This window comes from Mastomys coucha, unplaced genomic scaffold (genome assembly GCF_008632895.1).
Source record: "Mastomys coucha isolate ucsf_1 unplaced genomic scaffold, UCSF_Mcou_1 pScaffold11, whole genome shotgun sequence".
Classification (NCBI taxonomy): domain Eukaryota; kingdom Metazoa; phylum Chordata; class Mammalia; order Rodentia; family Muridae; genus Mastomys; species Mastomys coucha.
Window position 1 is genome coordinate 9,515,697 of NW_022196893.1, and position 12,636 is coordinate 9,528,332.

Genomic DNA, 12,636 nt, shown 5'->3' on the forward strand with positions numbered 1-12,636 from the left:
GGGACGGACGATGGGGACAGGGCACCCTGCCCCCTCCCCAGCTGCATTCCAGGCTGGAGCAGCGGATGAGGTCATCCCGTCCGGTTCCCTTCTGGCCCCGGCAGCCGCTGCCCTCTGCCCGCGCCGGACGGGAGCGAGAAAGTCTCCCTTATGAGGTCCCCAGAAGGGAATGTTTCCTGGTTGAAGTCTTTCCTGGACTTCTCATCCCAACTGATTGTGCCCTTGCTCCAGGTATGCAAGACTCGCCAAGTTTGAAGGCCGTTTTCTACACTGGGAAACTGAGGCTGAGAGAGCCATAGCGGTGGAGTGGGGGGGGGCTGCTTAGCTTTAACTTGGGGTGCTAGGGCAAGAAGACGTCGGTAGTGTTACACCAGTTAATACCACCGCCACTTGGTAAACTGAGGCAGGACGGTCACAATTTCGAGGTCAGCCTGGGCTATATATATACAGCAAGACCTTGTCAACAACAACCCCCCCACATCTCTCCTCCCACTTTCCAGTCGCTCCCTCCTATCCTACCTGCTCAGTAAAGTTCAGAGAAGCCTGATCCTCGGGGACGGTGATTCTGGGCAGCTGGCCTTAGTTTCCCTGTCTTCCACCCCAAAGTGCTGGGCTTTAAGGGGATGCCCCTGGAGCACTTCTAATCCCAAATGTCACAGAGTGGTGGAAATATGAAGCAACAGAATTCCACAGTTCAGTGTTGATATCAGAGAGCCACCGTCTCTGCGCCCCCATCAGGCTGTTGGGGAGGTGGGGCTCTGCACACCTGCCCGAGGGTGTTTCTGGGTACTCCAAGGAGCAGCACCTCTACTCGATGCCCCCCATTTCCCCACCATCGGAGTGGCTTCTCTTGCCCCACTTCCTTGCCTCCACGTCCACCCCGTTGGCCTCTGAGTGAGTGGAGCCAGCCAAAGCCCCAAAACTTGTCCCTGTGGTCATTACTACTGAGGGAGCCCTGGCCTCGTGTCCAGATCATTGCGCTGTAAACATAAGAGCTCTGCGGATACTGAAGCCTCACTGTGACCACTTATGCCCTGGTCGCAGAAGTGCAGAGCCTGGGTCCCATTCTTCCTACGCTAGCTTCCCCTTAGCTACCTTCCCTCTGAGTGCAAGGCAGTTAGTTCTGCCAGTGTTGGTAGAATGTCAGCAAGATCCAGGGTTCACGCTGTTTTTGTTCTGTGATCTGGATTTCTTCTCCCCCTCCCCATGTAAGACGGGAGATGTGAGCATTTACTGGGGCTATTTCCTGGGCCTTTGTGAAGAAAGGTCCCAATATCTCAAGCTCCAGAGGTCAGGTGGGGCAACCTCAAGGCCAGCAATAGTCTGTGGTCAGCACCATGGGGTCGGTGACTGGAATGAAAGATGCCCCTTACTCATGAAATGCTGAATTTGAACCCAGGCCTGCCGTGCTTCAGGATGGGAGAACTGAGTTTCTCCGGCTGCTGCCCCCTCCTCCCTTCTCTGGCAGCTTCCTGCTTGCTCCGTGGGAATAGAAACAGTGGCTGAAGTTGAGCCAGGCCGCTCTGCCTCAGAACATGGGTGTAGAGGATGCTATCTAGAGGTGCCCAGAGGCATTTGGGAGGTGGCTCCATCACAGGGTTGGTCAGGGGGTGAGATGGGGACAGGACCCCTCTCCCTGGAAGAAACTCAGAAGTGAGAGGATCTGGTGCGGAAGGGCACCGTGTCCATAGGGTAGACAGAGTGGACCCTTCCACGTGCCATTTTACAGCGTGAGCCCTACACAACTCCACAACTCCTTCCTCCAAAGACAAGTCTTTATAGGGCTGGGAAACCTGGCCAGTGTTTACCTGCCTCGGGACCTTGGATGAGTCTGTTTCCCCGGCTGTGTCAGCCTTCTTTGTAGCCTGAGCCAGCCTTCCAGCCTCAAGGGGGTGTTGGAGACTCATCTGATGACATCATGTCATTGGTCGGCCCACAGCAAAGCTGAGTGCTTTATAACTTCAGCAAACATTCCACGAGGACCTCTCCGTGCTGGGGGTGCCAGGGAAAGGGATGATTCAGAAGTCCCCCCCCCACCCCCGGGAGAAGTGGGAGGAGCTAGGGTTGGAGGAGGATCCAGTGGTAGGACGGAAGAGAATGTAGTCCCAAAACAAAGCGAGCTTTGTCCAGTTCTCCTCGTTGTTTTATCTTGTTAGTTAACCTATTTTGAATTTCAAATAACATTATAGAAGGGCCACGCTGAGAATTTTTATGCTTGGAGGCGGCAGCTAGGGCTGAGAAAATTAAAAAAAAAAAAAACAACAAAAAAAAAAACGGGGTTGAAACTCAGGTCTAGATCTTTATCAGCTGAGCAGGTGTGTGGAGGTGACTTGCCCAAGGTCAAAGGGTGAGGACTCTGAGTCCCCAGCCTACTCTACCCCCTCAGAAAGTGCCAGGGGGTGGTCCTTTGGCGGGAAGGTTATCTCAGCTAGTGATTAGGCTAGCCACGTGCTAGTGCTAGGAGGGAGAGAGGCAGGAAAATCCAGGCCTCGCTCCACCCTCAACGTCCTCAGGGAAACAAGACGGGGCCCCAAAAGCCAGCGAAGAAGGCTTACGTGAGTCAGAAGCTCCGAGTTCAAGTTGGGACTAGCTTTTTGATGGGACCTTGAGCAAGCTTGGCCCTCACTGGGTCACAGAAAATCAGAGTTCAGTAAGGATCTCAAATGCTCTCCAACCCCATAGCGAAGGAGAAACTGGGACACAGAGGGACCAACGGAGAAGGTGAGGACTCAGAAAGGACATTGATAGGTAGGGAGTAGCCTTTGGCACCCACAGGACTCCCCGCTCCCTCCAAAACTTGTTCCCCAACAACAAGACTCCTATATCAACCTGATAAACAGATAAAGCCCTTTCCCGCAGGCCTTCTCAGAGCCTTGAGTCAGCTCAAGCATGCGGGAGCCAGCTGGAAAAAGCCACTTCTGACCACAGGATCCCTCTTCCAGGAAGCAACCTTGGGGGCAGAGGCTTCTGAGGAACGTCACTGCTTGCTGGCTGCGAGGCAGGCTGTGTACACAGCCGTCCACAAGACCTTGGCAGGGCGCCTCCATTCTCCTGACCTCCCCAGGTAGAATAGATTTGAACCCACAGAGAACTGAAACCAGCAAGAGGCCATGTTGCCTGGGCCCAGGGTCACTGGGATAGGGAGCCCAATTCCCCGGTTCCTCCTGGAGAAGCCACAAGCACTAAGTCACTAGAGATTCTCATCTCATCTCAGGCCTGCCCTGGTGCCTGCCTCCAGCCGGTCTAGTTAGTGTCCGAGTCCTCTGACTCGTGCAGGAGAGCCATAGACACCTCACCCACAAGCCTTACGTAGGGATTGGTCCATCCTTTTTTCTGTTTCGCTGATGCCCACTGTGAAGTCTGGTCCACGAAGTGGTACTCAGAGGCTGCCATCTACCCTGCCTGTTCTCAGACTCTGGTGTGGGCGAGCACGTGTCCAGGTGCTTGCATACAGAAGCCAGTGGAGGACATTGGTCGCCCTGTTCTGTCACTCTCGCTTAGTCCCTAGAGACAGAGTCGTTGACTGAACCTGACACTTGTAGTTTTGTTTGTTTGGGTTTTTGTTTGTTTGTTTGTTTGTTTGTTTTAAGCTAGACTACCTATAATCCTCCTGTCTCTGTCCGTCTCCCCCTAAACACCGGGATTACAGGCACATGCAACTATGCCCAACTTTCATGTGGGTACTGAGGAGTGAAACTCAGGTCCTCAGGCTTGCTCAGTGAACATTCCCTCACTCAGTCACACCCTGCCCACCCACCCCCCCCAGCTCTTTCTTGAACTTCCTACACAAGCACTGTGGATCCTCCTTTGTGTGTTCTAATCAAGGATCTGTGCGTCGTCGTTGGGCAGCCGCGTTTGTTCTCTCTGTGGCTTCTGTTTGGATTGGGATTTCCCCTTCAGACGACACGCCACAATGCTATCTTTCTGCCCTTCCAGGTCTCCACTCCAGGGCAGGGACCACCCTCTTTTAAGGCCCGTCTCCTGCCACCTTTGATCAACCTCACCAGGACCAGGAGCAGGTCCTCTGGGAGAGAGAACCAATAGACTCCCTCAGCCTCAGCACTGAGGGCAGAGCCTTAATAGAGTCAAGGGTTGCCTTTTGCTCCACCATCTTCATCAGAGGAAGGGGCTGAGAAGGGTCCTGGAGCCCAGCCTGTCGTCTTCCCTGGCCCCAAGGTGGCATGGACTAGCAGTTGTGAGCAACCAAAGCTGATGCCCGGCCCCCAGGGGGGCACAGGAGCCCCCACCATGAGCCTGGGCAAACTGTCTCCTGTGGGATGGGTGTCCAGTTCCCATGGAAAGAGACGCCTGACAGCAGACATGATCAGCCCCCCGCTCGGGGACTTCCGCCACACCATGCATGTGGGCCGTGGTGGGGACGTCTTCGGTGACACCTCCTTCCTCAGCAACCACGGAGGCCGCTCTGGAAGCACCCACCGCTCACCCCGAAGTTTCCTGGCCAGGAAGCTCCAGCAGGTGCGCAGAGTTGGGGTGCCACCTCGAAGGGTGGCTTCCCCGGCTGCACCGTCCCCCGCTCCACCTCCCATCTCACCCATCATCAAGAATGCCATCTCCCTGCCCCAGCTCAACCAGGCCACCTATGACAGCCTGGTGGTGGGCAAGCTCAGCTTTGACAGCCCTCCGGCTAGCTCCACGGATGGCCACTCTGGATATGGTGAGGAACTGGGTTTATGGTCTCTTTCCTACTGTTGAGATTCAAGCCTAGAGAGATTCTGCCAAGCCTTCCGTCTTTCCCCACAGCTGTTTAATCTTCCAGTGGAAATCTGGCCCCCAGTCTAGGCTGAGGATGAGGGTGGTGGGTTTAGGGAGGTGGAGTGTCTCAGCCTGCTTACACAGAGGCTGAGCTAGAAATGGTATTCGCGTCTTACATCTCTCTAACTCTCTCTGTGACTCACACAAGCCTTTTTCCCATCTCTGGACTCTGTGGCCAGACCTCCCCTTTCTGGCTCCTAGCCATTAAGCCACCCCCAGTGTCAGAGAGTATCATGGCGAGGCTTTGAGCCCACTCTGGATTCTAGTCGTTGTTTTTCCGACCTCAGTGAGCACATGGACCCCCGAGCTCCGATCCTCACCTATAAAGGTCCCTTGGTCTCATTACTAAGATTCAATGAAGTCATGAGGCCAGTCTGATCTACATAGTGAGTTCCAGAACAGACTGGGCTACTACACTCTGGGGCAGCTAAGGGACCCCACCCCTGTCTCAAAATGCAAAAGAAAACATAGAGTGAAATCACACACGCTGGTGCGCTGGGCTGTTTTAGCAGCAGATGCTAGGGGCAGAAGCTGTTACTTGAATAAAGGTTCCTGTAACGCGGCAAGTTGACCCAGGTGTGAATGCCACCCGGGCCTTGGCAGGATAACTCACCAGGGGACTGTGGGTTACTGCTGCCCCCTTGTGGTCATGTACTGCATTACAGTCTTGCTGCCACCGCAGGCACAAGGAACTCCATAGCCTGTCAGGCCTGGGAGTCGTGGAAGCAAGAGTTGGGCAGGTAAACTTTTGGAAGGCATGTGCCTGTCCTGAGAGCCTGTGATATCTATGTTCTGACCCTGGCCGGTCAGCATCAGAACCAGGAGCCATGGCCCAGTCCACACCAGGAACTGGGTGTCAAGATTCAGGCTGCATGCATAGTTCCACCCCGACAGACTAGCTTTAGATGATGTGTCTCAAGCCCAAACTGAACTTCCATTTTTATTTGCTCTTCTGCAAGCGAGGTTAGGGTTCATTTCACAGAGAGAGCATAGAAGGCTGTAGGGTCCTTACATTAGAAAAGCAGGCAAAATGGAGGTCAGCAGGGAGTACAGCTTACCGAGGGACACACCATAGATCGGGGTCTGACCCTTTGTCTCCAAGAACGGGCTAGGGACCCCACCCCTGACCTTCTCCCCATTTCTCTGCTAGGCCTGGAGTCTGGGTTCTGCACCATCTCTCGCCTGCCACGAGTGGAAAAGCACAACAACCGTGACCGGGACCATGACCCGGACCGTTCTCAAGACCGAGAGCAAAGTTCTTTCCCCCCTGAGCCTAACCCTAACCCTGAGCTTCGACGCTCTGACTCTCTCTTGTCCTTCCGTTTTGATCTTGACCTTGGGCCCTCACTCCTCAGTGAGCTGCTAGGGGTCATGAGCCTTTCCGAAGCCCCAGCAGCTGAAACCCCAGCCCCTGCTGCTGCCAACCCCCCTGTTCCTGAAGCAAACCCTGCCCCTACTCCAAAACCCCCAGCCCATGCGATAACCACTCTAGACGCTGTGACAAGCCTTCCAGCCCCTGTGGCAGCTAGCTCCCCATCCCATGGACATTTCCCCAATGGGGTAACTGCTGTGTTGGGCCCTGTGGCTGAGGTAAAACCCAGTCCTGTGGGAGAGGGTCCCCAGGTACCCTCCAACATGGCCTTTGACAGGCGCGGAGCCAGCTGGGGGGCCAGCCGAGCCAGCCGCCACTACACTGAAATGGATGCTCGGAGGGAGCTGGCAGGGGTGTTACCCCAAGTTCATGGCTCCTGGGAGAGTCTGAATGAAGACTGGAGTGTGCCTCCAGCCAGCGGCAGGGCTCCTGTACCCAGCACGGTGCAGGTCAATGCCTTTGAATTTGCCGATGCTGAGGAAGACGATGAGGTCAAGGTGTGAGGGGCTGGCCGTGGCTTCAGGTTGTGCCAGCCTTGGGGCTCACAGGACAGAGGGGCCGAGTTCATCTGCCTAACAACTACATCTGTCCTCAAGACATTGTCAGCTGCCCAATGGGAGTTGCTCCAAATCCTTCCTGGTCTATGCAAGGCGGGCATGGGTGAGGGGAGGGTCTCTGCTGACCTGACCCGGCTCCCTCCACTGTCCCTAGACCCACTAGCCCTTCAGTTATAACCTATGCCACCTCCTGTGGTCTGACAGTAATGGCCTTTGTGCCCCAGGATGCTTCCCTAGTGGGGTGGGGGGTGGGGCAAGGCCCACACAGGGCCATTGTCTATGAGTGGGACTGCCTGCCCCTGCTCATTGAGAGCTGCCGCAGAAGGCCACCACTGTGTTCTCAATAGCCCGGTTCCAGGCTCCTCCTCCTCAGTTCCCAGAGAAAGGTCAGGTGTGACACGGGATGGAATCTTCTGTGTACCCCAGGCCTGCCTCCCAGGCCTGATTGTAAAAGCCTGTCTATTAAGCTCCCTCTGCCTCAGCCCCTGTGGAGGTATGCTTTCTCCTCCTGAGGGTTTGGAAAGTTGAGGACCCCCTTGTACCCTCACCCCCTCCAGCTAGGAGAGGGGGGCCAGACCAGCTAATGAATAACCAGCCTGGAATGTTGAGCGATAAGAAGCCCAGGTGGGACCCTTATCTGCAGTTCCTGGAACACCCTGGCCCAGGTGCCAGGAACCAGGATCTGCCCCATAATCCCATGGGGCAGCTTGGCAGGTGCTCGGATCACCAGGAGGGAGACAGGTTCCCATGCACAGGGTGGCTCAGGAGCACCTCCCATCCTCTCTTCTCAGCAGTGCTACACCCTGTGCCTCAGTTTCCTCCCCTGGACCAAAGCCGGGGAGCATTAACATGCATGGAAAATGCTAACAGTTCTTGCTGTGGAAATAATAAATGTGGATTCTTTTATTTGACCTTGACCTTGGGGAAGGGGTTAGTCAGAAGGGCAAGAGCTGAGAGGGAATCTTTGAGGAAGCCCGGAACCTAAAGGCTGCGGTTCTGGTGGGGGCTTGCTGGAGGGCTGGCTGAAGCTGGCTCAGGGCTAAGGTCTTCTGAGGAGACGCTCACTCGAACTTGAAGGAGGAGATCTGGAGCCCTTCCATGCCTAAGTAGTGCAGGTGGTTGTGGCCCAGCCTGTTGGGGAAGGTCAGCACGTGTCCGTCGGGCAACGTCACCTTGAAGTCTTTATCTTGGAAGGCAATGGTGAACTGCAGGGAGAGGAAGTGTGTCAGGAGAGCCTGGGAAGGAGCCTGGTGGTGCTCCCCAGGTTGGGGCTGGAGGGCCCTTGGTGGGCTCCCCTTTGACCTCACCTTGACCTCTGACCCCGGACTGAAGCAAACGTGATTTTCTCGTTGCTCTTGTCCCCAGTGGCCACCATCATGGGTGTTACAGACAATAGTGGATTCCTTGAAGCGAGGGTTAAAATGCAGGTTCAGCGTTTCTTTCCCCTGGCCCAGGTTAATGTGGAAGCTGTATGGAATGACAGGAAGAAGGGCTTAGGACAGGGGGCTCTGGTTGACCACAATCTGGAAGAGTAAGGGAAGACGTTGTCATCGAGATCTATGTCGGCCTTTGCATTTGGTGATTGTTCCGTTTGGAATGGGCTCCGAGGCCGTTGACGGAAGTAACTTAAGGAGTTAGAATTGTGAGTCCTGGGGGAGGGGTCCGGGCAGGGGTAGATGGTTCAACAGGATCACTAGAAGAGCCTGGGTGGGACATTCGGAGCCCTTGAAAGTAGGACATTCTGGATGTGGGATTCCATCATGGGTAGGGGTGGAGGGGTTCTCAGACTAAGGATGTCTGCAAATGAGGGACCTGGGTAGGAAAGGAGGACTGTTTCTCTTAGCTCTTACTCTGTGTGCCTGCCTGCCTGCCTGCCTCCTTCATAACCAACAAGGGCTCAGAGGCGCTGCTGTACCCTCATCAGCCTGGTACTGAACTGCAGGGGTGGGGTGGGGGGTTTGGCTCGGTGCTCTGATAGAGGAAACAAGTGGGATTTCTGCTGTCCCCTAGTGGCTGCCTCTGGTTAGCGTCACAGGACCCGGTTAAGAGGGCGGTGTGTGGGAAGATGGGTAACAATGCAACTTCAGTACAGGCTCCAGACCTGCCAGGCCAGGCCGAGCAAGCGTCGTCCCTCTCCATCTGAGAGAGGGAGCACTTGAGACAAGGAACAGAGAGCATAGTTTCAGTTCTGACATTCTGAAGGTTCCTGACCCAAAGCTTAGATGCAAAAGCTGCCCCAAACGGGAGCCAGCCAGGGCTATGTGGTAAGGAACATACAAAGAAAGAGTGGCTCCTTCCTGAGTCTTTGAGGCTCCCGGGCCTCAGACATCCCCACACCTTACTCACCGGTCAACGTTATTGTGGATCTTGCCTTTAATCTTCAGGGACATCCCTGATTTCATGTTCAAGTTTGTGATCTCAAATTTCTCCTAGAGCAACAGAACACGTTTGTTAGAGAGCCCCACAGGGACCCATCAGCCTGCTACCACCTCACCATCCTGGATGACTTCGTTCCCTCTTCGCCCTCACGGAGACCACAGGATTCTGACTCTGGCTTCCCAGAGCCCTCTTACCCTCTGCTGGCTCTCCTCCACTCCACCACCCAAGAAGAGACCGGCTAGGACCGGAGGTTCACAGAGTGAACGGCCTGACCTTTGCCACTGGTGTAGTTTCCCATTGTTCAAGTAACACACTGCCCTAGGCAGACCCAAACCACCATCAGTATGATGCAGAAGTGACCATGTAGGGCTGGGTGTGGTGGCATCTGCCTTCAGTCCTAGCACTTGGGAGGCAGAGGCAAGATTTCTGTGAGGTTGAGGCCAGACTAATCTACTTTAGCAAGTTCCAGGCCAGCCAGAGCTACATAGTGAAATGCTGTCTCAACAAACAAACAAACAACAATGCAATGATGCATGTTTGCAATCTAAGTATGGGAGGCAGAGTCAGGGGGATCCCTGGGACTCTCTAGCCAGGGAGTCTAGCCTAATTGGCTAGTTTTAAGCTCCAGGCTACAGAAAGACCTTGTCTCAAAGAAAAGTGAAGAGCATTTCCTGGGGGTGACAGCTAAGGTTGTGCGTGCACACTTCCACACTCCCCACATGTAGCCATACACGTACACTAAGAGGAAGAGAATAGTCAGAATGCATTATGTGCAAGCATACAATTGTCAAATAACAAAATTAGTTAACAAATCAGGGTTGGGATGTAGCTAAGCGGTAGAGCGTTTTCCTAACAAGCAAAAGTTTCAGATTTCCAAACCCAGCCCTTAAAAAAGAAAGACTAAAGCATTCGGAGAGTGTCTGTTGTGTTGGCAGATGTGGAGGACGGCCAATAGCAGCCGTCTTCAGGAGGTAGTCTAGTGAGAGATAACATTGCCCTCTTTCCAACCCCTGACTTTATTCAGAGATCTCTTTCCTTTCCTCTCTATCTTTTCTTCTCTCTTACCTTGTGTTAGGGCATTGAAAGAGTGGAAGAAAGGGGGTAGAGAAGGATGAAAGAAAGAAGAGCTCACAAAGTAGCTACAGATCTCTGTGAGTTCAAGGCCAGCCTGGTCTACAGAAGAAGTTCTAGGACAGCCAGAGCTGTGACACAGAGAAAACCTGTCTAGAAAATAAATAAATAAAATAGAATAAAGGGTAATATTCATGTTCATTTAAGAAAATACTAATAGTGATGTATTATTTTTAAGTATACAGCTAATATGTTTGGAGTTATTTAAAATTTATATTGAGAGAAATGTATTTTCACTATTGCTGTAGATGAGCATCTACATAAGACTGTTAAATTGATTGTTGTTTTATATCAAACAACTTTTATAATACTTATTTTTATTGTTATAATATTTTATAAATTTTAAGGAATATGACAAAAAAGATATTGTAGGTATTGAAGGGGGGTCTACGGGAGGAGTAGTGGTACAAAAGGGAAACAAGAATGATTCAATTCTATTTAATTAAAATATGTTTTTAAATGTTAACAAATTCAGATAAATTGAAATCATGTAACTTTTCTCATTATAATGCAATAAAAGTTTAGAAAAAAAATAGAATAAAGGGAGCATTCAGTCTGGGAGTGGGAGCTCTGACGGCAAACACATTTCTATGGTAAGCACTTTAGAGCAGGGTCCTAGGCCAGTCCCTAGGGAATGAGGTGGGCATCTCTACGTGGGGCATCCTGTGTGCTGTGAGATGGCTCACGGTTCTCCTCTCCTCACTGGAACTTCAAAGTCCTTCCTAGATGGCCACAACAACAGAGCGTCCAACAAACCCGCTCACCTCAACGTGTTCATGGGGCGGACAGATCTACAGCACCCCCCCCCCCCATCCTGTAGGCACTACTGTGGGTTTAGCCAGAATGACACTACTCTCTTCAGGCTCTTGGGGGGCAGAACTATCCCAGGGATGTGAGTCAATCCAGAAAAGACAAGTCAAGAGGAGCTAAGGAGCAGAGGCATAAAAAGGTAACACTCACAAATTTTCACTGTGTGGGCACATGCCAGTCCCCAGGAAACCACGCCATCCACCCTTCCCTGGCTTCCTGGGATGAGTGGAGTGAGCAACCTCATCTTTACAACTCTGACTTCCTGGCTGGAGCAGAACTGGAGCCCTTGAGACTAAGAGTGGAGGCTACCACAAGAGCTAGGGTACAGGGAAGGACAGGGTATATATACATTTGTATAAATAGAGAAGCTGGACTTGAGAGCATGTACAGACCCCGAGCCTTGTCCCAACTCAACAGAGACTAAGGCCAGAGAAATAGAAGGCAAAGTCAGGTGGGACATGGGACATGGGCAGTTCATAGGCGATGAGGCTGATAAGGGTGGGGAGGACCAAATCCTAGCTCTGCCTCCAGCTGGCCACGTGACTTGGGGCCAGCCTTACCCCATTGGGCCTGGGTTCCTCACTGGTGCTATGAAGTGGTTATCTGGAAGGAGAAAGAAAAAAGCAAAAGAGTTGAGATGGCCAAAATAGAGAAGGCCAAGGGTGTGTCTGGACCACAAAAGGGCTTCCTGAGAGGCAGAGGCAAGGAAGGATACATACCGCTATCCCTTTCTGCAATGATGCCCAGTCACATGGACATCTGCATACTGCCTACACTGGCATGGGTAATGCTACCCGCCAAACACACACACACACACACACACACACACACACACACACACGCACATTCATCCCACCTGGCATCTGCTAATGTGGCCTGCTTAGAAATATGATCTTGGCACAACATAACATGTTGGTTTAGGATAGGTTCTAAATCCACTGGAACTGATTTTCTAAATTTAAAAGGAAGGGAACTGGCCCAGAGGGATGGCTCGCTGGTTAAAAACACTTACTGCTCTTGTAGACGACCCAGGTTTAGTTCCCAGCACCCACGGAGTGGCTCATGACCATCCATAATTTCAGTTCCGGGAAATTCAGTGCCTTTGTCTGACCTCTGTACACCAGGAATGCACATGATATAGACACATACACAGGCACACGCATACACACACACCTGTGTGTGCAGGCAGAACACTCAAATATAAATATATATATATATATATATATATATATATATATATATATATATATATATATATATATATATATATATATATATATATATATATATATATATATATATATATATATATAATCACCTCCCCAAACGAAAGGCTATATGCAGAGGCAACAAAACCTGCAGTTACAAAGCTTCCAGAGATGGGCTAAGTACCCACAGGAAACTGGAGTAGATAATAAACTGCCTCCCTAGAGACTTCAGAGAGTGCCAGGCCCTGCCCACCCTGGATTCCAGACTTGGCCAGGACCATAAGAAGAATCGCTATGGTGGGGAGCTCCCTATTTTGAAGTGGTTTGTTCCAACAGCCCTAGGAAATGAACCTATCATCTAAACCCCAGAGAGCGCCATGTGGTCCTTTCCTATACACATCATGGG

The 12,636-nt window shown here is 52.2% G+C and overlaps 2 protein-coding genes across 4 annotated transcripts in view; one reads left to right on the forward strand and one right to left on the reverse strand.

Annotated features, from left to right (window-relative positions):
- Nucleotides 1-7,619, forward strand: part of Cdc42ep1 (CDC42 effector protein 1) — an 8,138-nt gene extending 519 nt beyond the window's left edge. The window contains exons 2-4 of one of the 3 annotated variants that reach the window (XM_031348858.1): nt 2,860-3,064; nt 3,937-4,675; nt 5,924-7,619. In XM_031348858.1, the coding sequence (XP_031204718.1) occupies nt 4,213-4,675; nt 5,924-6,648 (1,188 nt within the window). In that variant the 5' untranslated portion in view covers nt 2,860-3,064; nt 3,937-4,212 and the 3' untranslated portion in view covers nt 6,649-7,619. Of the gene's footprint in view, nt 1-69; nt 232-2,859; nt 3,065-3,936; nt 4,676-5,923 lie in introns of those variants that run through there. The other 2 variants (XM_031348865.1, XM_031348848.1) reach the window with 2 other exon arrangements.
- An 88-nt stretch (nt 7,620-7,707) lies between these two features.
- On the reverse strand, nt 7,708-10,990 carry Lgals2 (galectin 2). The gene is made up of 5 exons (XM_031359437.1): nt 10,977-10,990; nt 9,276-9,399; nt 9,049-9,131; nt 8,010-8,169; nt 7,708-7,907 (listed from the first exon to the last, which is right to left on the reverse strand). The coding sequence occupies exons 1-5, from the start codon at nt 10,988-10,990 to the stop codon at nt 7,764-7,766; spliced, it is 525 nt and encodes a 174-aa protein (XP_031215297.1). The 3' UTR covers nt 7,708-7,763.
- Between the last annotated feature and the right edge of the window lie 1,646 nt (nt 10,991-12,636).